This window comes from Mus caroli, unplaced genomic scaffold (genome assembly GCF_978045245.1).
Source record: "Mus caroli unplaced genomic scaffold, Mus_caroli_1 scaffold_2, whole genome shotgun sequence".
NCBI lineage: Eukaryota > Metazoa > Chordata > Mammalia > Rodentia > Muridae > Mus > Mus caroli.
In genome coordinates this window covers 25,911,578-25,935,705 of record NW_028227257.1, presented here as the reverse complement: position 1 = coordinate 25,935,705, position 24,128 = coordinate 25,911,578, and the positions used below count along the sequence as shown (strand labels likewise).

At 42.3% G+C, this 24,128-nt stretch overlaps 1 protein-coding gene across 3 annotated transcripts in view; it reads left to right on the top strand.

Moving 5' to 3' along the window:
- The window catches only part of Mapre1 (microtubule associated protein RP/EB family member 1), a 35,166-nt gene extending 12,064 nt beyond the window's left edge, over positions 1-23,102 (top strand). For all 3 annotated transcript variants that reach the window (XM_085833162.1, XM_021149380.3, XM_021149389.3), the window contains exons 2-7: positions 224-347; positions 10,151-10,296; positions 12,140-12,347; positions 15,717-15,838; positions 19,959-20,111; positions 21,932-23,102. In XM_085833162.1, coding sequence (XP_085689288.1) covers positions 224-347; positions 10,151-10,296; positions 12,140-12,347; positions 15,717-15,838; positions 19,959-20,111; positions 21,932-21,988 — 810 coding nt within the window. In that variant the 3' untranslated portion in view covers positions 21,989-23,102. The remainder of the gene's footprint in view (positions 1-223; positions 348-10,150; positions 10,297-12,139; positions 12,348-15,716; positions 15,839-19,958; positions 20,112-21,931) is intronic.
- Positions 23,103-24,128: the final 1,026 nt, after the last annotated feature.

Here is a 24,128-nt window from a genome sequence, read left to right as displayed (position 1 = left end):
GTATTAGACTGACTGGTTTGAGGCAATTTATTGCAGGTCATTTTATGCATGGAACTCCGGCTTATGACTGGAATCCTAGTGTCTGGTTTCACCCCTTAGGGAATAAGGCTGTGCTTAAAATTGAACATTTGTACAGGTTTGTTCCTGGTGACCGTGGGAACTGCTTGTCCTCACTTCATGCTCACTGTAACAGGAAGCCTTCTCTCTTTATTATGTGTTGTAGAAGATGGCAGTGAATGTGTACTCTACGTCAGTCACCAGTGATAACCTAAGTCGACATGACATGCTGGCTTGGATCAATGAATCTCTGCAGTTGAATCTGACAAAGATAGAACAGTTGTGTTCAGGTAAGCACCCCCCTTCCTACTGCCCCTTTTCTATGTTTTAAGACATGGTTTTCCTATATAGCCATGGCTGTTCTGGATTTCACTCTATAGATCAGTCAGGCAGGTCTTCAACTCAGAGATCCACTTGCTTCTGCCTCCTAGATGCTGAGATTAAAGGTGTGGGCTACCATGTTTGGTTCAGGGGACCACTTTTTAAAAGTACATGTGGCTTGAGGGTTTGCGTAGGCCTCTATATGGAGCCACCACAAAGAGATTATAGATTTTTTTTTCTTTCAGCTTTACCTATGCTGAGTGCTGGGATGTGTGGCTCAGTTGATAGGGTACTTACCTAGCAGTCACAGAGCACTGGGTTTGATTCCCAGGGCTGCATGAATCTAGATGTGGAAGCCACCGCAGGTGATCAGATGGTCAAGGTTTTGCTTTGGCTGCTTAGTGAGTTTGAGGCCAGTCTGGGGCACATGGTGCTCTGTTTCAAAAGTAAATAAATGAATACAGTTTTTAGAAGAACATGCTTCTAGCCTACATGCCCACTGCCTTTTGCCGAGGCTACATCTATCCCTGGCTCAGCTTTTCACTCAGAGCTCATGTGGCCACAGAACTGTAATGGTGTTCTTATGTTAATTTTACTTTTTTTTTGTTGCCTGAAATTGAGTGCTGAGCCTCACATATGCTAGATAGTGCTTTATCACTGAACAGTATACCCAGCCAGCTGTTTTTATATTAATTCATCAGGTATGTTTTTTATTCCCAAGAAGAAAAAGACTGAGTCAAAGTATCTGCTGTTTTGGGGCCAGTTTCATCAAAGTTACCATTTCCCAGAGAGGCAATGAGTGAAAACAAGAGCAAAACCTGTTTCTCTGTGAGAATTGGACTACATGTAGGCAAGTGGTGGGAGGGAGGGGTTCTAGGAGTCCTATCACTCAGCGTCACTGTCGGGAATTTTCTTTTGTTACTGTCTGTATGTATATATTATACATTCCAGCTTTTCATGAGCTATTCTTCAGTGTCAGTAACTTAGAAGTGATTATTTTGAAGCGCGTTCTCTCTCTCTCTCTCTCTCTCTCTCTCTCTCTCTCTCTATATATATATATATATATATATATATCCTATATAAGAGTGTATTTTTGCTATATGCTCTTTCCATGTTTTTACTATAGTTATTTGCTCTTGTACTCACTTTTGGCCGTTGATTTTTTTAAATTTTTTTTCCTATTTATTTATTTATTAAAGATTTATTTATTGTTATACATAAGTACACTGTAGCTGTCTTCAGACACCAGAAGAGGGTGTCAGATCTCATTACGGATGGTTGTGAACCACCATGTGGTTGCTGGGATTTGAACTCAGGACCTTTGGAGGAGTAGTCAGTGTTCTTTCCCACTGAGCTATCTCGCCAGCCCTCCATTTTATTTTTATTATGGCATGGTTAAGTACCCTTTAATATTAACCTTTTTTTCCTGCTATTTATTTATGTAAAACAGGACCTCATTCTGGAGCCCACAGGCCTGGAACTCACTCCATGTAGCCTAGGCTGTCCTCAGACCCTTGGTGGTCCTCCTGCTTGGTTCTCTCGAGTGCAGGAATTACAAGCCTATGCCACTGCTCCCAGCTTCATAGATCACCCATTTTCTCAGTGGTTTCTGGAAGTGGGATACTGGAGCAAATGAAATGGACCTTATGCTCTCAGTAATCAGTATTTACCATGAATGTGCTTATCTTTGCTTTATTACTTTTTATGTGATGGGTTTTTTTGTTCATATGTATGTCTGTGTACCATGTATGCAGTGCCTTGGAAGCCAGTAGAGATTAAGTCAGGTCTTAGGTTGTTCAGGCTAGCTTCAAACTTGATTATGTATGAATGTGATCTTGAATTTTCCTGTCCTCACCCCAGGGCTGGGACTATAGGTGTGAATTACCACACCCAGTGGTAATTTTTTATTTATTGACTTAAAGGAGTTCTGCTAACTTTAGATACTTAAAGAGCATGCCAGTGTGTGTGTGTGTGTGTGTGAGTGAGTGAGAGAGAGAGAGAGAGAGAGAGAGAGAGAGAGAGAGGTATTTATCAGAGAGTTTGGGTATGAATGTCTGTGTACTTGTGTGCTTGCATGTGGAGGCCGTCAGTGTCTTGTCTGTTGCTCTTGCCCTTTGAGTTGCCTTGAGACAGGGTCTGACACTGAAGTGGAAGTGGGAACTTGCTGTTTTGACTAGGCTTTCAGTCTGTGGTAGGCTGACTGGTGAGGTTTTGAGATCTGCCGGTCTGTCCCCCTAATGTCGGGGTTTAGGCATGCACATTGTGCCTGTTTGTTAACATGGGTGCTAGGGAGTCAGAGTTGAATATATTCCGTGTGCTTGTAGGAGCAAGTGCTCTCACCCACTGAGCCATCTCCCCAGCTTTGCATGTCACAGCTGTTAAAACTGGATCTGCCACAGTTACAGATGAGTTCAAGAATATGAAGACACACACATGCGCACGCCAGAGCTGAGTGTGTGGCACATGTTTTTAATCTTAGCATTTGGGAGGCAGAGGCAGGCAGATCTCTTGTGTTTGAGGCCAGCCTGGTCTATAAAGCCTACATAGCAAGCACCAGGTCATCCAAGGCTACATAGTGAAACCCTCTCTCAAAAAAACAAAAAACAAGGGTCTGGAGAGATAGCTCAGCAGTTAGGAGTACTATCTGCTCTTCCAGAGGTCCTGAGTTCAGTTCCCAGCAACCACATGGTGGGTTACAACCATCTGTAATGGGATCTGATGCCCTCTTCTGGTGTGTCTGAAGAGAGTGACAGTGTACTCACATAAAATAAATAAATAAATCTTATTTAAAAACCAAAACCAGTTCAACCAACCAAATAAACAAAACCCCCTCACTGTTGGGGGAGGGAGAGGGGAAGAGAGGGAGGATTGGGTATTTTCCTCCAACTACTGAAGTTCTCCTCTTGTGGGTGTGGATGGAGTTCTGGTTAAAGAAAGCTTGGCTGACATGCCCAAGTCTCTGGCTTCAGTCCTCACTGGGGAAAGGTATCAGTTAGGACCCAGAATCAGAATCCTGCTTCTTTTAGTAAGTAACTTTGTTTTGTACTACTTAGAGGTTAAACAAAGGAATTAACAAATACTATACAAATGCACTGCCATGAGCCCCAGCCCTTTCTAAATTAAGTTTTGAGACTATGTCTTCCTAAATTTCTCAGTCTGGCTCTAACTCACCCTGGAGCCTATAATTTATGATTCTTCTATCTGAGTTCCTAAGAAGCTGGGATTACAGATATCCTGTACCACCAGGCTCAGGTCTGTAAGTGATTCTTCTCAAACACCTCTGTTTAGTTCTCTGAGTATTTCCAAGAGGAAGGTACACCTCCAATTTCAGATGGGGAAGATGGCTTAGAGAATTTGAGTAATGAATTGAGCATATAGAACCAAGAACACAATAGGGATTTGAGCCTTTTTCCAAAACCCACATCTTCAATCCCCACACCCTGTTTCTACAGATTTTTTTCCTTAACTGGCTGGTGCCTACCATTTGGGTTGATCTAAAGAGGCTGCTGATCCTTAGCTGCTTCCTGAGGGGTTTGGCTTTTGGACTTCACTTTTTTTTTTTCCTTTCTTTTTTTTTTTTGGTGGGTGGAGGGGCTCCTAGTCTTTGTCTTGGTTTCATTTCTTTGCCTTATTTGCTGTGTGAGGTCCAATCTGTTTTCCTGTTTTCCAGAGGAAGGCAATATATGAGGCATACAGTGATTAGTGGGTCCCAAGAGTGGCTTTTATTAATCTTATTTTGTTATAGAATAGGCTGCCTTAGATTTGTGCTGCTGTCCTCTGTCTCCTGTTAATTTTCTCAGCTTTTTATTGCTGTGCCACCATTTTTTGAAGTCTTTTAAAGCACTTGTGTGCCCGTGATCTATGAGTAATGTGGGAGTGAGGTCATCTTCATTTTCATTGGAGACTGCTTTCTCACCAGCAATTTTTTCCTAAAATTTATTTCTGTCTTTAAATACAGTCCAAAACATTTCTCACTTAATTAGAAGATGCTTCTCTTCCTGTGTAGATAAGTTGTGCATGTTCCAATCTGGCCCCAGGCTTTTCTTATTTAGGCAGTGAGCTGTCATAGACATGTCATGGCATGAAGAGGCCTTTAGTCTGCTCTGAGCCATGTGATTTTGGATGAATTCTCTGATGGTCTTCTAGTACTGTTTCCTCAGCGGTGAGCTTGGGCAGTAGTCTTGGCTCCCCAGCTTGGCTGTTGTCAGGGTCCCTTAATAATAGTGTTAGTTATGTGTTGGACTCTGGAAGTGAGGAAATAGCTCTTCATTTTAAAGATGAGGAGATTGCCCATGGGACATAGCTTAGACATTGCAGAGTCTGGGTTTGAACCTAGTATTTGTGTGTGTGTCATGTGTGCACAGATGCTTAAGTAGGCTAGGAGGATACTTGAATCCCCTGGAGCCAGAGTTAGAGATGCTGGTGAGCTGCTGCCTGGTGGGTGCTGGGAAATGAATCCTCTCAAAGAGCAGCCAGTGCTCCTAAGTACTGAACCCCCACCTGACCAATTTATTTTATTTTATTTTATTTTATTTTTTTGAGACAAAGTGTTACCCTGTAATAAAGAGTAGCTGGCGTCTTAGCTTGTGGTCATTCTCCTGCTTCTGCTTTTCATGTCTTCGGATTATCTGTATATCATTACACATATGAAATTAATTACATGTGGCATGTGTTGCATTTTTAAAGAAGCATTTGGAAGAGAATTGAAGAAATACTGGTAAAATACTGTTTACCATAAACTCCGTAAAGTATTTTGCTCTTTCTGGCTCCTGCCACTATTCTTAGCCCAGATAAGGTATTTTTCCTTAGTAGAAAGTGGTGAGTGAAAGATATAAGTGATGTGTTAGTAAACTTGCGTTTAGCGCCATGTGCTCTTGAAAGCCGAGTGGGATGGCTCTGGGAGCGGGTAGGTTCTGTCATTGTATTCACATTGGTGTCTTGAAAGCAGCTCTCACTTGTAGCTTCAAACCACACAGGATAAGCTGCAGCCTGGAGTCAGGGAAGGGGAAGCTTTACAGCAGCTCTGTGTGTGTCTAAAAACCTTCAGAACTGGGTCTGAGTCTTCTTTATCAATCAGATCAAAAAGATCAGAAATCTTCACAATGCACAGTCTTTTTTTTTTTTTTTTTTTTGAGACAGGGTTTCTCTTTGTAGCCCTGGCTGTCCTGGAACTCACTTTGTACACCAGGCTGTCCTTGAACTCATAAATCTGCCTGCCTCTGCCTCCCGAGATGCACAGTCTTTAGAGGGCAGGGATGATGGGTGTTTCTCTAGAAGCACTAGCTGCCCTAGTAATGTACTGCTGGCTGTGAAGTGCTCCCATCGGCCAGAGCACTGAGTAAGGAGCCTTTACTTGGCTCTGCAGGTGAGGAAGCATGAGGAGAATGTTGGTGACTCTGGCAGGTTGATTCAAGAGCCATCCTGAGTTCTGCAGGTATGTTGCAGATATCATCAAAGTAGGAAATGTCTTCTACAGGATGATTTTGACAGTAGGCTTGCTTTTGTCCAGAAAGAGGGAGGAGTTGATTTTTGCCACCTGGTGTCCAGTGGGAAGTACTATTAATTTTCTCTTTGCTTCACTTCGCTTCGCTTCTCTTCTTTTCTTTTTTTTTCGAGACAGGGTTTCTCTGTGTAGCCCTGGCTGCCCTGGAACTCACTTTGTAGACCAGGCTGGCCTCAAACTCAGAAATCCACTTGCCTCTGCCTCCCAAGTGCTGGGATTAAAGGCGTGCGCCACCAAACCGGCCTTAATTTCTTTTCTTGGCTGTGTAGTTTGTTTCTAGTTTCTTGCCTCTCAGAATGTTAAAGTGAGTAACATACAAGAAAAAGCAAGTTATACAATTCTGTTTGTTTTAAAATCAAAATAGTATTTTTCCTTGTTAAAAATATTTTCAGCTTGCATTTTAAGGTCTGCATTAATGACACCCCCCCCTTTCGCAGATTTTATTTATATCTAAGAATATCAAGTTGCATGTGCTCTTTGAAGCCTGTATCACTTTTTTTTCCTTTTTCCAATTTTTTATTAGGTATTTTCTTTATTTAGATTTCAAATGCTATCTGGAAAGTCCCCTATTCCCCACCCCCTCCCCCCACTCCCCTACCCACCCACTCCCACTTCTTGGCCCTGGTGTTCCCCTGTACTGGGGCATATAAAGTTTGTAAGACCAAGGGGCCTCTCTTCCCAATGATAGCTGACTAGGCCATCTTCTGCTGCATACGCAGCTAGAGACATGAGCTCTGGGCGTACTGGTTAGTTCATATTGTTGTTCCACCTATAGGGTTGCAGACCCCTTCAGCTCCTTGGATACTTTCTCTAGCTCCTCCATTAGGGGCCCTGTGTTCCATCCAATAGCTGACTGTGATCCACTTCTGTGTTTGCCAGGCACTGGCATAGCCTCACAAGAGACAGCTATATCAGGGTCCTTTCAGCAAAATCTTGCTGGCATGTGCAATAGTGTCTGTGTTTGGTGGCTGATTATGGGATGGATTCCTGCCTGTATCACTTTTAGTAGTCATGTGTGTTTTGTGCATGTTAATTTTAAAGCACTGGAGTTATTTATTTTGTGTGTGATGTATGGTGTGAGGACTCTAGTGTGCCATGGTATGTATGCATGTGGAGGACAGCGGGCAGGTCCAGGGTTGTTTCTCTTCTCTCTTTTCTGCCACTATGTACTCCAGGCTTACTGGGCCCTCAGCTTCCAGGTGATGCCCTATGACCCTTTCCTGTTTGCTTTAGGAATGAGAGGATTACAGATTACATTGTATCTGGCCTTTTCTGAGTTCTGGCTGGCCTTGAACTCATGATCCACCTTTTTTAGCTTCTGGGATTACAGATGTGTATCATAGTATAAGGGAATATTGGCTATGATTTTCATTATATTTTGCAAAAGTGCTCTGAACTGAACCAGGTTGAACATCAGTGCACTTGAGATTAGTGCCCTGGCATTGTATTTTGTGGTCTCTGTTTTCAAGCAGAGCCTTAGAGTGGAGCCGTGACAGCCAGTGGATACTTTGATACTGCTTGCCTCAGTTTCCTCTCATCAATCCACACTGTCAAGCCGCAGCCTGAGTGGACTCTATTTGCTGAAGGCTGATGGGCCACTGAAACAAGGTCTTCCTCAGTTGTCTTGAAGCTGTGCTTACGTTGTCAACCTTTGCCCTAGTTACAGCTACTTTGTCGTTCAGGCAGAGACTAGAAAGGATGCCCCCCTTTTAACTTTTTCCCTCCTATCTGAGATATTTATGAAAAGGACAGAACTGGGCATGGTGGTACAAATCTGTAATCTCAGCATTTGAGAGTTGCAGAACGGAGGATTTATTGAGAGTTTCAGACTAACTTGGGCTACTAAGCAAGGCCCTGTCTCTAATCAACCAACCAACCAACCAAAAAGCCAACTAACCAACCAACCAACCAACCAACCAACCAGAAACCCTTGGGAAGCTTTCTACTGCTTCAGTCTATCACTACCTCTTTTAATGGGACTATCTTAGGGTTTTTTTTTTGTTTTTGTTTTTGTTTTTTTTTTTGCTGTGAACAGACACCATGACCAAGGCAACTCTTACAAGGACTCTTAGTTGAGGCTGGCTTACAGGTTCAGAGATTCAGTCCATTATCATCAAGGTGGGAGCATGGCAGCATCTAGGCAGACATGGTACAAGTGGAACTGAGTTCTGCATCTTCATCTGAAGACCACTAGCAGAATACTGGCCTCCAGATAGCTAGGAGTGACTCACCTACCCCAACAAAGCCACACCTCTTAATAGTGCCACTCCCTGAACCAAGCACATACAAACCATCACAGGGACCTTATTAATTAATTAATTAACTAATTAATTAATTAAAAATTTTTTACATAGGCATACACTGATTGGGTGGGTCAGTGAGAGTATAGTCATGTGGAATACTGTTCTTCTATTAAATATTGCTTTTCTCAACTGTGTGGTAGCCTATAGGCTTCTATGTGGTAAACAGTCACACATGGGAATTAGGAGCTCAGTGTAATGCTATGGTTCGTCTTTAGTCTCTGTGGTATTTACTTACTGGGCCACATATTTTGGGCCTTGCTTTTAATCTTTTTCTTTGTGTTGGGACTTGAACTCAGATCCTCGTAGCTCTATCACTGAGCTACATCCCCAGCTCCCATGTTTAGTTTTAAAAGTTGTAATATTTCTGAGGACTCTGAGTTCTAAAATTAAAACAGATGATTCTTTGAGTAGATTTGCTGAGAGACAGGTAATTTCTGATGCTAAGTGGTTTGTTGGTTAGTATATTTGTTTACTATTTAACTCTAAGAAAAATTAATATTGTGCTGGGTGTGGTGGTGCATGTCTTTAATCCCTGAATTTAAGAGTCAGGAGTGGGTATATCTTTGTGAGTTTAAGGTCAGCCTGATCTACATTGCTAGACTTTGTCTCAAAACAAAACAAAACAAAACAAAACAAAACAAAAACTGTGTGTGTTTGATGGATGTCTGTGGTCATGCATGTGCCACAATGGAGAGGAATGTGTATGTTTGTGAAGACTTAGAAAATGTGTTGTTGCCTCTTTTTTTCGTTTTATTGTTCTGAGCATTTTTCTTTCTAGTATTTATGACAGTTTCTAACAAGCGTTAGACTTTCATAGTAACCTTCATTTTCTGCCTGTTTTCCAAAGGAAGTATGTTGCAGAATTTGTCAGATAAAACCAGCTTTGACTTTGACTCTAGAGATTGAGGCAATGGGATTTCTATGAGTTCATGGCCAGCCTAGGCTCTGTAGTAAGTTTCCAGATCAGCTAGATTTACATAGCAAGATCCTATTTTTAAAACCAAACATAAGACTCCATTTTGTTAATATTTTAAAAATTATTTATTATTTATGTGTATGAGTGTTTCACTTGCATGTATGTCTGTGCAGCACATGTGTGCCAGGTACCATTGGTGCCAGAAAAGGACATTGGATCCCCTGGAAACTGATGTTATAGACAAGTACAAGCTGCTCTGTGAGTGCTGGGAATCAAATCTAGGTCCTCTGAAATTAAGTGCTCTTAACTGCTAAGCCAGCTTCTAGCCCTTTGTTAGTAGATTTTTAAAATTTTATTTTGTATTCATATAAACTTTTCCAAAAAATATTTCTGTTACTTGAAGTTGTGCATGTATGTGTGCATGTGTGCTGTTGCTCACAGAAGTGTAGATTTCTCTGGAGCTGCAGTTGCAGGTGGTTAAGAGCCACCTGACATGGATATTAGAAACTAAATTGGGGTCCACTGCAAGAGTTCTTAACTACTGAGCTGCCTCTGTGGCCCCAGCCTTTGGCTGTCTATGGTTTTCTGTACAGACTTTACAGTTGTGTGTCAGGTCTGGGAATGTGGAATACTTGCCTAGTATACAGAAGCCCGGGGTTTTATCCTGAGTGCCACACATATAGTGGGATGTGTTGTTTCCACCCTCAAAATCTCAGCACTCAGGGAGTAGAGGAAGGAGGATCAAAAATTCCAGGTTATTCTCAATGCCATGGAATTTGACCGTAGCCTAGGCGACACGAAACCTGTCTTTAATAAAATCATATTTGGGTTAAGTAAATGTAGATGACCATGTTTTTTCACTAGTAGCATTTAGAGTGGGTCATAGTGGTATATGCCTTTAATCCCAGCACTCAGACAGAGGCAAGCCAGCCTGGCCGACATAGCAACTTCTAGGCTAGCCAGGGCTGTATAGTGAGATTCTGTCTTGGGGTCAAAGTTGTACTCAGTGACCCAGAGTTTATTGATGTTTTTGTGTTATTGTTGATTCAGGGGCTGCATACTGTCAGTTTATGGACATGCTCTTCCCTGGATCCATTGCCTTGAAGAAAGTGAAATTCCAAGCTAAGCTAGAACATGAATATATCCAGAACTTCAAAATACTACAAGCAGGCTTCAAGAGGATGGGCGTTGACAAAGTAAGTAAACTTGATTCGTTTGTTTAGGTTACTTTCGTATATTTAAAATATTTAATTTTTAGTTTTCTTTTACAAAGAGGTGTGTGTGTGTGTGTGTGTGTATGTATGTGTATACATGCATGTATGTATATCCGTCCGTGCACATGGAAGTGCATTTGTAGATCTGCAGACAACTGGGAAATCAGGTCATTAGGTTTGGCAGCATGTATCTTTACTCAGTGAGCCATCTCTCTGCCCTCCTCCCTTTTTTTAATAGTCTTTTTGAGACAAGTCTTTCTGTATAGTCCTGACTGTACTGGAACTTACAGTGTAGGCCAGGGTGGTCTCAAACTCACAAAGAACCTCCTGCCTCTGCCTCTCTAGTACTGGGATTAAAGGCATGTGCCACCTCACCTGGCCTTGCTGGCTTTTTAAAAGTTTATTTTTGAAAGTCTGTTTAGCTCAGGTTGGTTGGTCTTGAACTCACTGTGTAGCCCAGGCTGGCTTTGAATTTGTCGTGATCTTCCTGTCTCGTCTTCCTGAGTGATGGGCTCATAGGTGTGAGGAACTCTGCCTGGCTATCTTAAAGTAGTTTTGGACACTCTCTCTTGCTGATTGATGTTACTTCTTGTTTTTGTTACCATGATTTCAGGGAACCAGGTTTTTCTTACCCTTCCTGCTTCCCTCACTGTCTTCTTTCTTTACTGTCTAAATTTAGTAATGCTTTGGGGCAGTCAGCCTGTAAATCTAAACCAGTGATTAACAGTTTACTTTAAAAAGATTTATTCTATGTGTATGAATGTTTTAGTTGTATTTATGCATTATATCCTGTGTGTGCCTGGTGCCTGTAGAGGTCAGAAGAGGGGTTGGGTCTCCTGGAGTTGGAAGTTGCAGTGAGCCACCATTTGGTTACTAGGAACCAAACCCAGGAACAATCCAGGTTGCTCTCTGCAAGAGCAACAAGTGCCCTCAATCATTTTGTGATTTCTCCAGCCCTAAAGTTTTCTTTTGTCACATTTTATTGGTGGGGGGTGCGAGCGCACAAGCACACATGAGTGCATGTGTGACAGCACCTTTACCCATCTCACTGGCCATGCATCAGACAGTGTTTTGTTTCATTTTAAGTATTATTTAATCTTTACTAGAATGACATCTAACTATCTTAATTTCTAGGTTACTTCTATAAAAATATTCTGTACTTGATCCTGTACCTTGACTTGTTGTTACTCTCCTCTCCTCTTCCCTCCTTTTATGTGCATTGGTATTTTGCCTGCATGAGTAGTCTGTGTGAAGGTGTAAGATTCCCTGGAATTGGGAGTTGCAGACAGTTGTGAGCTGCTATGTAGTTGCTGGGAATTGAACTTAGGCCCTCTGGAAGAGCATCCTCTTAACTGCTGAGCCATCTTTCTAGCCTCCCCCCTCCCTTTCTAGATAGAGTTTTCCTGGGTTAACCTCAAGTTTGACATGTTCCTGCCTTAGTTCCCAGAGTGTTCACAAATATGTGGCACTGCACTCAGCCAGGGAATTTCTCTTCATGGTGCAGTGAAGTTGCTGCCTTTCATTTGTGTCTTGATGTGTGTATATGACTTTGGTGATCCTGGTTCCTCAGTGGTGCTGAGGATTCAGTACAAGGTCTTGTGCATACCAGGTAGGCACTAAATCTTGTCCTGGTCCTTGTTCCTTTTTTGTTCAACATTTTTTCTCAGGAGTTTGGAGGGCTGGCTAAGGATTGGTACTGTATTGAATGCAAACTGATCTTAGCAAACCTTTTGGGAGAGCGTTGTGTTGTTTTGATGAGTGGACAGGTTTGATGTTTGCCAAAGCCCTCTGCTTTGTTCTGAATGGTCTTGATTTTTCTCTGCAGATAATTCCTGTGGATAAATTAGTAAAAGGAAAATTTCAGGACAATTTTGAATTTGTTCAGTGGTTCAAGAAGTTTTTTGATGCAAATTATGATGGAAAAGAGTATGATCCTGTAGCTGCCAGACAAGGTCAAGAAACTGCAGTGGCTCCTTCTCTTGTCGCCCCAGCTTTGAGTAAACCGAAGAAACCTCTTGGCTCCAGTACTGCAGGTAAACAGAGCCACTTCCACTCATTCAACACTGAACCAGAAGGTTTTATTCTTAAAAAGAAAAAAAATTGGTGGTGCTTGGGCATAGGTGCTCCATATGGGTTATGCTGCGGCTCTGAGTAAAGAGTTTTGCTGTGTGCTTTTGAAAGGGTGTGGACTCTGGCACGTGGCAGATACATCCCTGTGCTCTGCAGCTCTGTGGGAGCCTCTTCACCCCTGTCCTCAGGTCTCCCTCCTCTGTAGAGTGGGAAGTTAGCACTTGCCTCTGGCCTGGGTGAGTGAGTGACTGTATGATGTTTTACCAAAGGGGTGTTGTTGGTTGCAATAGAATTTCCCTATGCTAGCTCACATACAAGAGCTTTAGTTACATGGGAAATTGGGACCCTTTATAAATACCCAAGAGGTAAGTAAGTTACAGGTAGGTCTAAAGCTTAGGGTCTTAAGAGCTTTCTCAGTCTTTGAGGGATTCTTCTAGGCTGTCTGCATCATTATGCCATCATTCTGTAGGCCAGCTTTCTGTGCCTGATTTTGGCTTCCTTCATGAGAGCTGCTTATAGTTTACTTTGCTGCTTACACGGGCTAGGAGGGAGGGGGAAGTGGTTTGTAGAGAGAGTCTTAGGTTTGGGCTTATTGGGTTTCCCATGGTGTGTTTTTGTAGTATATTTATAGAACATGTGCATATGTTGTGAGCCACTACTCCCTGCTAAAGATGGAGGTCTCTTTTTGAGACAGGGTCTCTGGCCTAGGCTGGCCTTGAATTCAGTGTGTAGCCAAGGGTGACTTTGAACTTTGTTCCTTCTGCTCCACTTATTGGAGTTTTGTTTGAATAGCTTTATTGAAAAATAATTCACATACCATATATTTTTTACCCCTTTAACCTAAAAACAAATTAATTTTTTTATGTGTATGGGTTTTTTGTTTGACTGTATGTCTGTATACATCACGTGCCTGGTACCCTCAGAAGCCAGAAGAGGGTGTTGTATTCCCTGGAACTGGAGTTAGAAATGGTGGGTTGTGAGCCACCATGTGGGTGTTGGGAAATGTACCAGATCCTCTGGAAGAGCAGCAAGTCCTCTTAGCTTCTGAACCATCTCTTTAGCCCCCTTTCTTGTGTGTGTATGCAGGTGCATTTGGAGATCTAAGACAAACCTTGGGTATTTCTCAGGTACCATTCATCTGCTTTTTGAAATATCTCATTGGTCTGGAATTGGCCTAATCTGCAAAGCTGGCTTGCTAGAGAGCCTCTGGGATCTGCTTGTCTTAGCCTCCACATCCCTAGGATTACAAGCATGTACTGTTACATGGATTCTGGGGATGCAGCTCAAGTCTGAAGAGTTTCAAGGCAAGCATTCTACTGACTGAAAACTAGGAAAACCAGCAAAGCTTTAAGAAGCTCTCACTTTTTTTTTTTTTTTTTTAATTTCTTTCTTTCTTTAGACAAGTCTTACTATGTAGCTCTGGATATTCTGGAACTCACTATGTAGACCAGTCTGACTTCTGCTTTCCAAGTGTTGGGATTAAAGATGTGAATGCGCCTCCTCCTTTTTTTTTAAATTAAAGAATTTTATAAATATTACTATCACAACTGGTTTTAGGATATTTTGATGACCCAGAGAGAAACCCATTTATGTTCAGTGGCAATCACTTTTCATTTCCTCCAACCTTCCTCCCATCCCTAGCTCTAGGCACTCACTGATCTATTTTCTCTCTGTGGCTTTGCTGGTTTTAGACATTTTCCCTATATACTAACATAGAATATGTGTAATCTTCATCTTTGTGTCTGGCTTCCTTAGCGTAATGATGTAAAGTCCATCTGTGCTATAGCTTTCTGGGGGGATGGGGAGGACTGTTTTCACTATGTAGCTCTGGCTTATCTGAACTCATTAGATAAACAAAGCTGCCCTCAAACTCATGAGACTGCCTTTGTGTCCCAAAGCTGGGATTGAAGCATCCACCACTACACCAGCTGATACTTTTTTCTTGTGTGTCTGTCCTCTCTTTCCCCAGGTACCTGGGTCTCACACAGGGTAGGGGAATTGTGTACTTGTGAAGTATACCAGGCTCCCCCGTCCCTGGAATTTTGAGACAGGATCTTAGAAATGCTCAAATGGGTTCTTGAACTTGTGATGTTCTTGCTGTATCCTCCCAAGCAGCCTAGCTTAGTACTTGATTGTTTTTATTGAATATTCCATTGTGTGGACTTCCTCATCTGTCAGTTGATGTCCATTTGAGTTGTTGCTAGTGTTTGGCTGTCATGATTAATGCTACAGTGAAGGTTCAGGTATAGTTTCTGTGTGGAATACATTTTCATTTCTCATTGGTGAATACCCAAGAGTTTATACCCAGAGTATATTCCTGGGCTACATGAAAGTATTCACAAAACTGCTGGCTATTGCCATACCAACAGGAAGTTCTGATTGCCCTCAGAAATGTATACTTTTTATTCCTTAGCTGTTGAAGTGGCGACTATCTAGGTAATCTTGGATATAGATATTTTAGATGCTACCAACAATTGAGTCTTGCAGTAAACATTCAGTGTTCAGGATAAGCAAGTACCAGAGAGCTTCATTCAAAGGAAATGCCTATGACTGTGAACAAAAAGGTGTGTGGTTATAGATTTTGGGGTGCTAGGAAGATGAGTGATTTCTCAGCCTGGCATACATAGTATCTGTGTTTTATAGAGTTGTTGGATGAGTAACCAAAGTGAGGAGTGTTACATTTATCTTGAAGTGGAGCCCTTTCTCATTAACATAACATAACTTGCAGATCCTTTTCTGTCACTGTTTTGTCTGCCTTTGGCTATAAACGCTGAGAGACCTGTACATCTCTCCTGGCCTGTGGACATCTAAGAGATAGGCTCTGAGTTCTAGCAGTAAGGGTGGGCTCTGCTCCTAGCCTTTGTGAGCTCCTTCCCTTACGTAGTCCAGTGAGTCTGAGGTGATGAGTTAGAGGGAGCTACTTTTCCCGATGGGGCACAGAGCACTGCAGTACCAGCTGGGATTTGATCTGCTCTTGATACAGGGCTTGCCTTTGATCCATGAAGCTACCTTGCTTGAGTTAAGGTCCATCAGTGTTGTTTATACCTGAATGATTGTACTTTTTGTTCACTGCAGCAGAGTGAAGATCTCACAGGAAGATTATCCCTAGCATGAAGGAGCCTGCCAGAATTATTACTTAAGTCTACTGCCAGGACAAAAACTACTTTGGGCAAATGTGTTGGGGGTATTGTGCTGTTTATATCTGGGCTTTCTAGTATCGATTACCTTTGTTGACCTATCTGTGGACAGTTGTTAGTTGATCACTGACTTCTTGCTTTTTGTGTATTAGTTAGTTTTTGACATTTCTCCTAACATGGTTAGTCTTCTTTCAGCCCCACAGAGACCCATTGCAACACAGAGGACTACTGCAGCTCCTAAGGCTGGCCCCGGAATGGTGCGAAAGAATCCTGGTGTGGGCAATGGAGATGATGAAGCAGCTGAATTGATGCAGCAGGTATGCCCCTCATATGTTCACATTGTCACTGTCGGTCTTCGCTTCCCTCATAAAGGCAAGGCCTTTTTGCTTGTCTGGTCATACATGATCTCTTGACATGTGTGAGCTTTGGCTTCAGAGTGGGCTGTGAGCAGTGGCTAATAGAACAGGGGTCAGGTTTTCCTTGTACCACAGAAACCTGTTATCTGTCTGGAAATCAAGTGAATGTGTCTGATATGTGTGCAGAGGCCATTGGATCTCCTGGTGCTGGAGTTCTAGGCAGTTAGCTTCAGTGTGGACCAGTGTGGATCATAGTTAGTTTTTGAGCCTTGTTGGAATGCCTTCAGGGTCTCTGGAATTCAGAGAGTGAAAGATAACAGAAAGCTGCTTTCTGAAGCTTGAGAATGGAAGTGCTAGGAAAGGCCTGCTGATCTTCTGGTTCAGTTCTTCACAGTTCAGTGACTGCAAGTAGATCAGAAAAACAAAATGGGGACCATTGATCCTTTTTGTTCATTGCTTTTGCATGATTATTTTGACTCAGTCACCTGCTAGGCACTGTTGCTGTGAAGCATAGAGTCTTGGAGGAAAGGGGGCTTCCCTAAAACTTCAAAGGAAGCAGTTGCAGATTAAAAAATACAAGAGCTCAAAGAGTGGTCAGCTGAAGCCCCATGGCTGGAATTGACCCTGCATTCTAGACAGTCACCTCCATGATAAACTGAGAACACAGGAGGAACTGAGAGCAGCTTCGCCATTACCTCACTTATGTTATCAGTCAGCCTCTCGACTAACCACCTCACGTGTGAGGAGGGCCTGATCATTTGTAGGTGGATGTTTGTTTGTTTATTTGAGACAGGGTTGTACTATGTAGACTAGGTTGGCCTTGAACTTGTAGCCATGCTACAGCCTCTGCTTCCCAAAGACTGAGACTGCAGATGTGTGCCATCATCCCTGGTTGGAGCTAATCTTTGCTCACAGTAATTGAGATGTATGGAATGGGGTTTGGTATAGACTCCACTGAGGTAAGTGCCACTGGACAAAAGACATTCTTGAAATCTGGATAGAATGAAGTAGATGCTGCAGGGTCCTTTAGAAGTTCATGTTGATTAGAACTTTTTGGCTTGTGAGAAATAAGAAATGAATAAGAAAAAGGAAACTTCCCTAAAACTTTAAGAGCAGGGGTTCTCAACCTGTGGGTCACAACCCCTTTGACAAACCTGTTTCCAAACATATTTACGTTATGGTTCATAACATCAAAAGTACAGTTATGAAATAGCAGTGGAAATAACGTTATGTCTGGACATCACCACAATTTGAGGAACTGTGTTAGGGCTGCAGCATTGGGAAGACCGAGAAGCACTGCTCTAGAGGACGCAGTTGTAGAGAAAAATAGAGGAGCATAAAGAGTGGCCAGAAATACAGAAACTACCTAATATTTTTATAGTTGCTCATGCCACACACTAAATTCGTTACAGCTTTTTTGGCCACCTTGGGAGGTTTTACAGATGAACACAGTGCAGTTAGGATTTGTATCTGGCTTCATAGCCTAGGTTTTGTGCTTAATGGCAAATTGAGGAGGTTCTCACTTTTCTGAGGTACCCTCCCTGACTTTCTTTTCTGGGGCACCCAGCATTGGAGATTGGTATTTATCATCATTGCTCTGGGAAAATTGATGGTAAACTTTGGAGAGAATTTCAGAGCATAGAAGATGTTGCTTGGGCCTAAACAGGTTTCTTGAGGTTAGAGAAAGTTTCTTTGGTGTTAGCCTGTGATCCAATCCTAGATAAGGGTAATAGAAAGTGAGAGCCCTATTTACTGCAGAGGCATATACAATTAAATTCTGGGGAAACTTCCTTTCTTGCCAAGCAACCAGGGTGTTGGGTGGCCAGTACCATAGGTTTCAGTAATTGAGATTGGGCAGGCTCTGGTTTTGAAGAGAAAGCTCGGAGCTCTGGGCAGTTCTGGGTATAGGAGGTGGGGAGGCTGACTTTCTGCTAACCAGTCAGTTTCTTCTTTGATCCTGGAAAGTGAGGATCATATACTCATACCCTGCTTCTCTGTACTTGCTGCAGAAACACTTTGGTCTGATATGTACCCCACCCCCTTCTGGTTTTGGTAGAGTTTCATGTAGTCCTGGCTACCCTGGACCTCAGCCTCCTAAGTTCTTGGTTTATAGATGTTAACCAATACACCTGGCTCTTGACTTGAATACATTTTTAAAAAAGTTAATAGGAAGGATTTTGAGCTCTCTTCAGGTTACCAGAGTCTGAACCCCTTTCTGTTACATGTTCTGTCTGACTGTCTTGAAAGCATTTGAATTTTTAGCTATTGATAAACAGGAGAAATGGATCCAGATAGGTTTGTTAGGCTGAGAACAGCACTGTATTCTACACTAACTACCTTGTAGTACTCATCCTTGGTTGATGTGTAAGGATCACATATTAAGTAATCCTGGAGATGATTACTTAAAAAAAGTTTTTAGAGTGTGGCTTAAGTGGCCTGGAACTAGGCATCCTCTTGCCTAACTCCTAAGTTCTGGAATTACTGTGTGTACCTGTGTGGGTTTCTGTTCATCACCTGTGTGCACAGAAGGACAGAAGTGGTAGAGACTGTTCCCTGGAATTGGAGTTTCAGGTTGTTGTGAGTCACTATGTTGGTGCTGGGAACTACTAAGCCTATACCCTTTGCAACAGTTCAAAGTTCTCTTAGCTAATGAGCCATCTCTCCAGCCACGAGATTTATTTATTTTATTTTATTATCTATCTTGTCTGTCTGTCTATTGACTGATCATCTATTTTTTGAGATAGGATCTCAGTATATAGCTCTGGTGTATATTGGTAAGTTGGTCTGTAACTCACTAATAGGTTATTTATCCATCAGTGAAATGAGCCAATTCAAGTCAGATTAGAATATATTAAGGACAAGTTTATTGGGAAGCTGCTCTCTGGTGAGTTCACTGGCCCCAAGGAATGAGGCCAGGGGAGTCACCATGGGGGGTGGGAAGAGAAAGGGCACACACAGAGTAAAAAAGAGAATGAGAATAGGAGAATGAGAGGGGGAAGAGGGAGAGAGAGACCAAGTGCACAGAATGTCTGGATTATATAGGGAGCAATCTCTTGGTAAAGGGCAGCTCAGGCCCTGGGCCTGCAAAGTTGGTTGAGGCAGATTTTGCCAGGGGGCGGGGGGGCACACTCACTACCTAGACCAAGCTGCTGGCCTTGAACTCAGAGATCCAACTGGCTCTACTTCCTGAAAGCTGGGATTAAAGGTGTGTGCTACCATGCCTGGCAAGATTTACTTCTTAATTTAATTTAGAAAAAAAATTATTTACTTATTTTATGTATGTGAATACACTATCATTGTCTTCAGACACACCAGAAGAGGGCATTGGATCTCATTACAGATGGTTGTGAGCCACTATATGGTTGCTGGGAATTAAACTCAGGACCTCTGAAAGGGCAGTCAGTGCTCTTAAGGGCTGAGCCAACTCTCCAGCCCTTAGTTTAAATTTTTAATAGTGTCTTTGTGGAAATCAAAGCTCTCTAGTGGAACTTATGGGCGATTAGAACCCCTCCTAACCCACTGAGCTCTCTACATGTAGCTAGTCTTGGACTTGATTGACTGTCAGCTTCCTGATAAGGACTCAGTTATGATTGTTGGTCATCTTGCTAAGCTGGGTTGTGGGTTCTATTTCCATCTCAGCCTTAAATTTCCCCTTTTTTGTTCCCATCTCAGAGAAAAGCTCCTTAATAGTTTAAGGTGTGCTTTTTTTTTCTTTCTTTCTTTTTTTCTTTTCCTAGGGTAGCCTGTCTGTATAGCCCTAGCTGTCCTAGAACTCACTATGTAGACCAGGTTGGCCTCAAACTCACAGAGCTCAACCTGCCTCTACCGTGAGAGAGCTGGAATTCAAGGCATATATTACCACGCTCAGCTCTAAGGTGTGGTCTTGTAGCCTGCCCTTTCTTGGGAACTCATAGTCAAGGCTGCCATGAACTAGTATATATTATTTATCTGCGGCTGAAGAAAATTGATATTAAACTGAACTGGAATTTTGCTTATGTTTTATTTTGATCAAAACCCACATTATTTGGGTTTGATATTTTATTGGCTCACCAGTGCTCACTGTTTTCAATATCTTGTACAGGTCAAAGTACTGAAGCTTACTGTTGAAGACTTGGAGAAGGAGAGAGACTTCTACTTCGGAAAGCTAAGGAACATTGAACTGATTTGCCAGGAGAACGAGGGGGAAAACGACCCTGTACTGCAGAGGATTGTAGATATTCTTTATGCCACAGATGTACGTGTTTACATTCTCTCTAGAGAGAATTTCTTTCTATTCTGCCACCTAAGAAAGAAGTGTAACATTGTTGATTTTAGTTCACTTTGTGCTGGGACCTGTATTCCAGTGTAGGGTTTACCAGAAAATTTCATCTTTAAGTTAGCTACGTTAGCCAAAGAACATCTTCCCTAGCTAGCCTGGAGTCCCTATATCTTTGCCTGAGGAAACAGCAAGCTCAGGAAGTGGCTGGTTTGCCCAGCTTCTACAGTTTACAGACCACCCAACGCTTGCAGCTTGGCACTCCACCTGGAGGTGTTGTTGCCCTTATTAGGACCGCTGGCATTTTGTTGTCCTTGATGTTTGTGCCCATAGCTACCAACGTATGCCTTGCTTCTTCCTTCCAGGAGCTTGCCTGACTCCTTTGTGATTTTCTTTGGATTCATCTATATTACATAGCTTTTAATCATGATATTAGTTCATCAGAAAAGACTGATTTTCTTCACCCTATGTTTAGGATTTAATACTTGGCTGGCCGTGTCTACTGTTTAACAGTACTTGTAATTATGCAAGGTCTGTGTCTACTCATGTTCAATAATGAACATCTCAGCTGATTTAAGTTATACACGTTTAGTTGAAAAGACATATCTAGATGTGTTTCTATGGAAGAGCAGTGTGGCCATTCTGTGCGGTATGTCCTATAGTGAGCAGGGGGAGGGGCCCCGAGTCTGCCCTGCTTTTGGCTTCCCAGCCCTCATTGATACTGGACCAAGTCTGTTGTACTGTTGCTGGTACTTTGGTTCAATACTTGTGTTTAGTGTGACAAAGATGCTTGAAGGCAGACTTAATATGGGCAGAATCCTATAAGCCTTTTGTTTTTTAGCTAGCTCAGGCTGACCTTAAATTTAGCAGTCCCTCTGCTTCAGCCCCTCAAGTGTTAGAGTTACAGGTATGAGCTGTGGCACTCAGGTTAGGATACTGAATTTGATGGTCAACTTCAGGTTTCTTTGTTTTTGATCAAGGCTTTCATAACAGGTTGCAGTTGAACTCAGTCTGTAGCGGATGGCCTTGAACTCCTGTTTGCACATCCTGAGGTTGGGATTGATTACATGTATATGCTACTCTGCTTCCTTAAATGCAGTTGACTTTTTATGTTTTTGTTTATGCAGTTGGGGATTAAACCCAGCTCTGTCTTGTGTATGATAAAGTGCTTTGCTACTGGACCTCTGTTAGGAATTTTTTGAGGTATGGCCTCATTCTACCCTGGGCTGCACTGGAACTCAAGTCTGTAACTACAGACTGGCCTCAGCCTCATGACCATCCTCTACCTTAGCCTACTGAGAGCTGGTATTACAGGTGTGAACCACCATTCCTGGACTTGGAGTTAAAGATATTTTGAGGGAATACACATTTTAAACATATATTTAGACACATAAATATTCACTGCTTCTTAATGCTATGAGAATCATTTGTGCGTAGTTTTTGGCATTAAGAAATGGTGCTGTTGCTGGGTGTGGTGGACACACCTTTAAACCCAGCACTTAGGCGGCCGGAGAGGCAGGACAGTGAATTTGAAGCCAGCCTGGTTTATATTTAATTGAGCTCTAGGCTAGGCAAGGTCTGTGTAGGGAGACCTTATATCAAAAATCAAAACAAAAAAGAAATGGATGCTTTGTCTAAAGAATACAGTAGTGGCCACCTGGTCATGCTTAAGTGCCAGGTGTGTGGGCGACAGGGAGGACTGCCTACATGTGAGGCTTAAATTGTGAGGTCAGTGAGGCGAGGGAGGAGCTGGCACGGCTGAATGATAGCTTTCCTTTCTTTTCATTTTCCCATTTCAGGAAGGCTTTGTGATACCTGATGAAGGGGGCCCACAGGAGGAACAAGAAGAGTATTAAGCAGCCTGGACCAGCAGAGCAACATTCAAGTCTTCACTCCAAATCATGTGCTTAACTGTTAATACTCCCTTTTATTAATCTTAGAGGATTCACTGGTTTCTTTTCATAAGCAAAAAGTACCTCTTCTTCAAAGTGCACTTTGCAGAAGTCTCACCTTTTCCGATGAGTTTGAGTTAGGAGCTTTTGCCTTGTAGCAGAGCAGTATTAACATCTAGTTGGTTTACCAGGGGAACAAGAGGCCAACCATGGGGCTCTTCATGTGGATGCTGGTCACACTGACTGATGGAGAAGGGGGGTTATAATACAAGAGGTGACAACCTCAGAAATGCAAAGACTGAATTGAATTCTAAGCTAATGTGAAATTCTGGCAGAGAACGTTTTAATAAATAAATGCCTTAAGAGTATTTAAAATATGCTTCCATATTTCAAAATATACAGTGTAACATGACAGGAGATTTTATGTGTCTGACATTATGTCTGGGAAGGAAGGAAGGGCAGACTTTAGACCCTTTGGAACCTGCTGTTGTAGGCCTTTCAAGGCTGCTTGAATCTTATAGATGTCGACTTTGGCCCAGAAGTAAAGTTTGAAAAGTTCTGTAAAACCATTTTGTGTCATTGACCAGTTGCACCCCTGCTCTAAAAGCAAGCAGCATGGTTGCTTGGGTGACTAGAGGGGCGAAGAGCTCAGCTTCCCATCGAGCAGTCCTCTGGATCTTTTCAAACTCTCTCAAGTTCCTCTGTATTGTGTTTCTGGGACCTGCCCACGTCTCTGGGATTTGAATGGGGGTGGAGTCCCAGCACACTGTCTTTTAAGTTTACAGTTACACGTTCTCTTTCTGCTCCCTGTGACCTCTGGAAACTCCTCTGGCTCCTTAAGTTTGCTGCTGAGCATTGTAATTACAGCAGGCAGGTGATCGAGCTGCAAGTTCTTGCTGGACCTCTGGCAAAGGAGTGATCAGTGAAGGCCAGTGTCACCTTGGCTCTGTGAGGCTAGGGTGCTCGCTGTCTGCTGGTCACTGCTCCCCATTGTCACCTGAGTACTTTGCCAGTGCACTAATCTCTTGGAGATAAAATTCTCTAGTGTGTTACTAAATGTTAAAATGTTTTTTTTTTTTTAAAGAATATACAGTACCGTGACTGAAATATTAATATTTAAAATACTTCATTCCTTAATTCTCCCTCATTTGCTTTACCCACAGCCTATTCAATTCCTTTGTTTGGCAAACTCTGCAAAATGTGTTACCCACTACTGAGATTGTTCAGCCCCTGATGTGTTTGTATTGATTTGTTTCTGGTGGTAGCTTGTCTTATGCTGTGTGTAGAAAACAGGTATTTTATGACAGAATGTTATGTAGTGCATGCTCTGTGGAATTCAGAGGAAAATCCAGGCTCAGTGATTAACAATGCCAAAAAAGAAAAAAAAACAAAACAAAAACAAAAAGCAAGTAACGAGCCATTGTTCAAACAACAGCGGTGCTGTTTCTCCTCTGTGGCCTTTCAGACTTCTGTTGCCCCCAAATTCCATTTTATTGGGAACCCATTTTCCACCTGGTCTTTCTTGACAGGGTTTTTTTCTACTTTAAACAGTTTTTAAATAAAATTCTGTATTTCAAGAGTGTCCTGTCTTCTGAAATGTGTCTTGCCTTGGGTATAAGCTTTTAATTCTAGAGGTAAGATAGCTATGCATCCATCTTTGGCTGAGCTTAGACAGAGGCTGAGAAATGATTCCCACCGTCTTAAGTAGGACTAATCTTTAAAACCCCTCACTTTTCTCAAGCTAACTAACCTGGCTCTCCCTTCCTCTATCCTCCTTTCTCCTTCTCCCTTCCTTCCTCCTTTTCCTCTTCCTCCCTCCTTTTGGTTTTTGCGACAGGGCTTTTAGTATTGTTGTCCTGATTGGCCTCATATTTGTCACAGTCCTCCTTCCTCATTCTCTTGAAAGATTATGTGTGTGTGCCATTGTGCCTGGCTTAAAATCGATTATTTTGAATTCTTTTTTTTTTTTTTAAATCACATTACATTTTTCAGTTTTCTACTGCTTTAAATTTCTGTTACCCTGAGAAGGTTTTTCTCACAGAAACAGAAAGCCTGACCTAGTTGCTTAAGGCTCTTAGGAATGTAGCTGGCCGGTGTTTGGCAG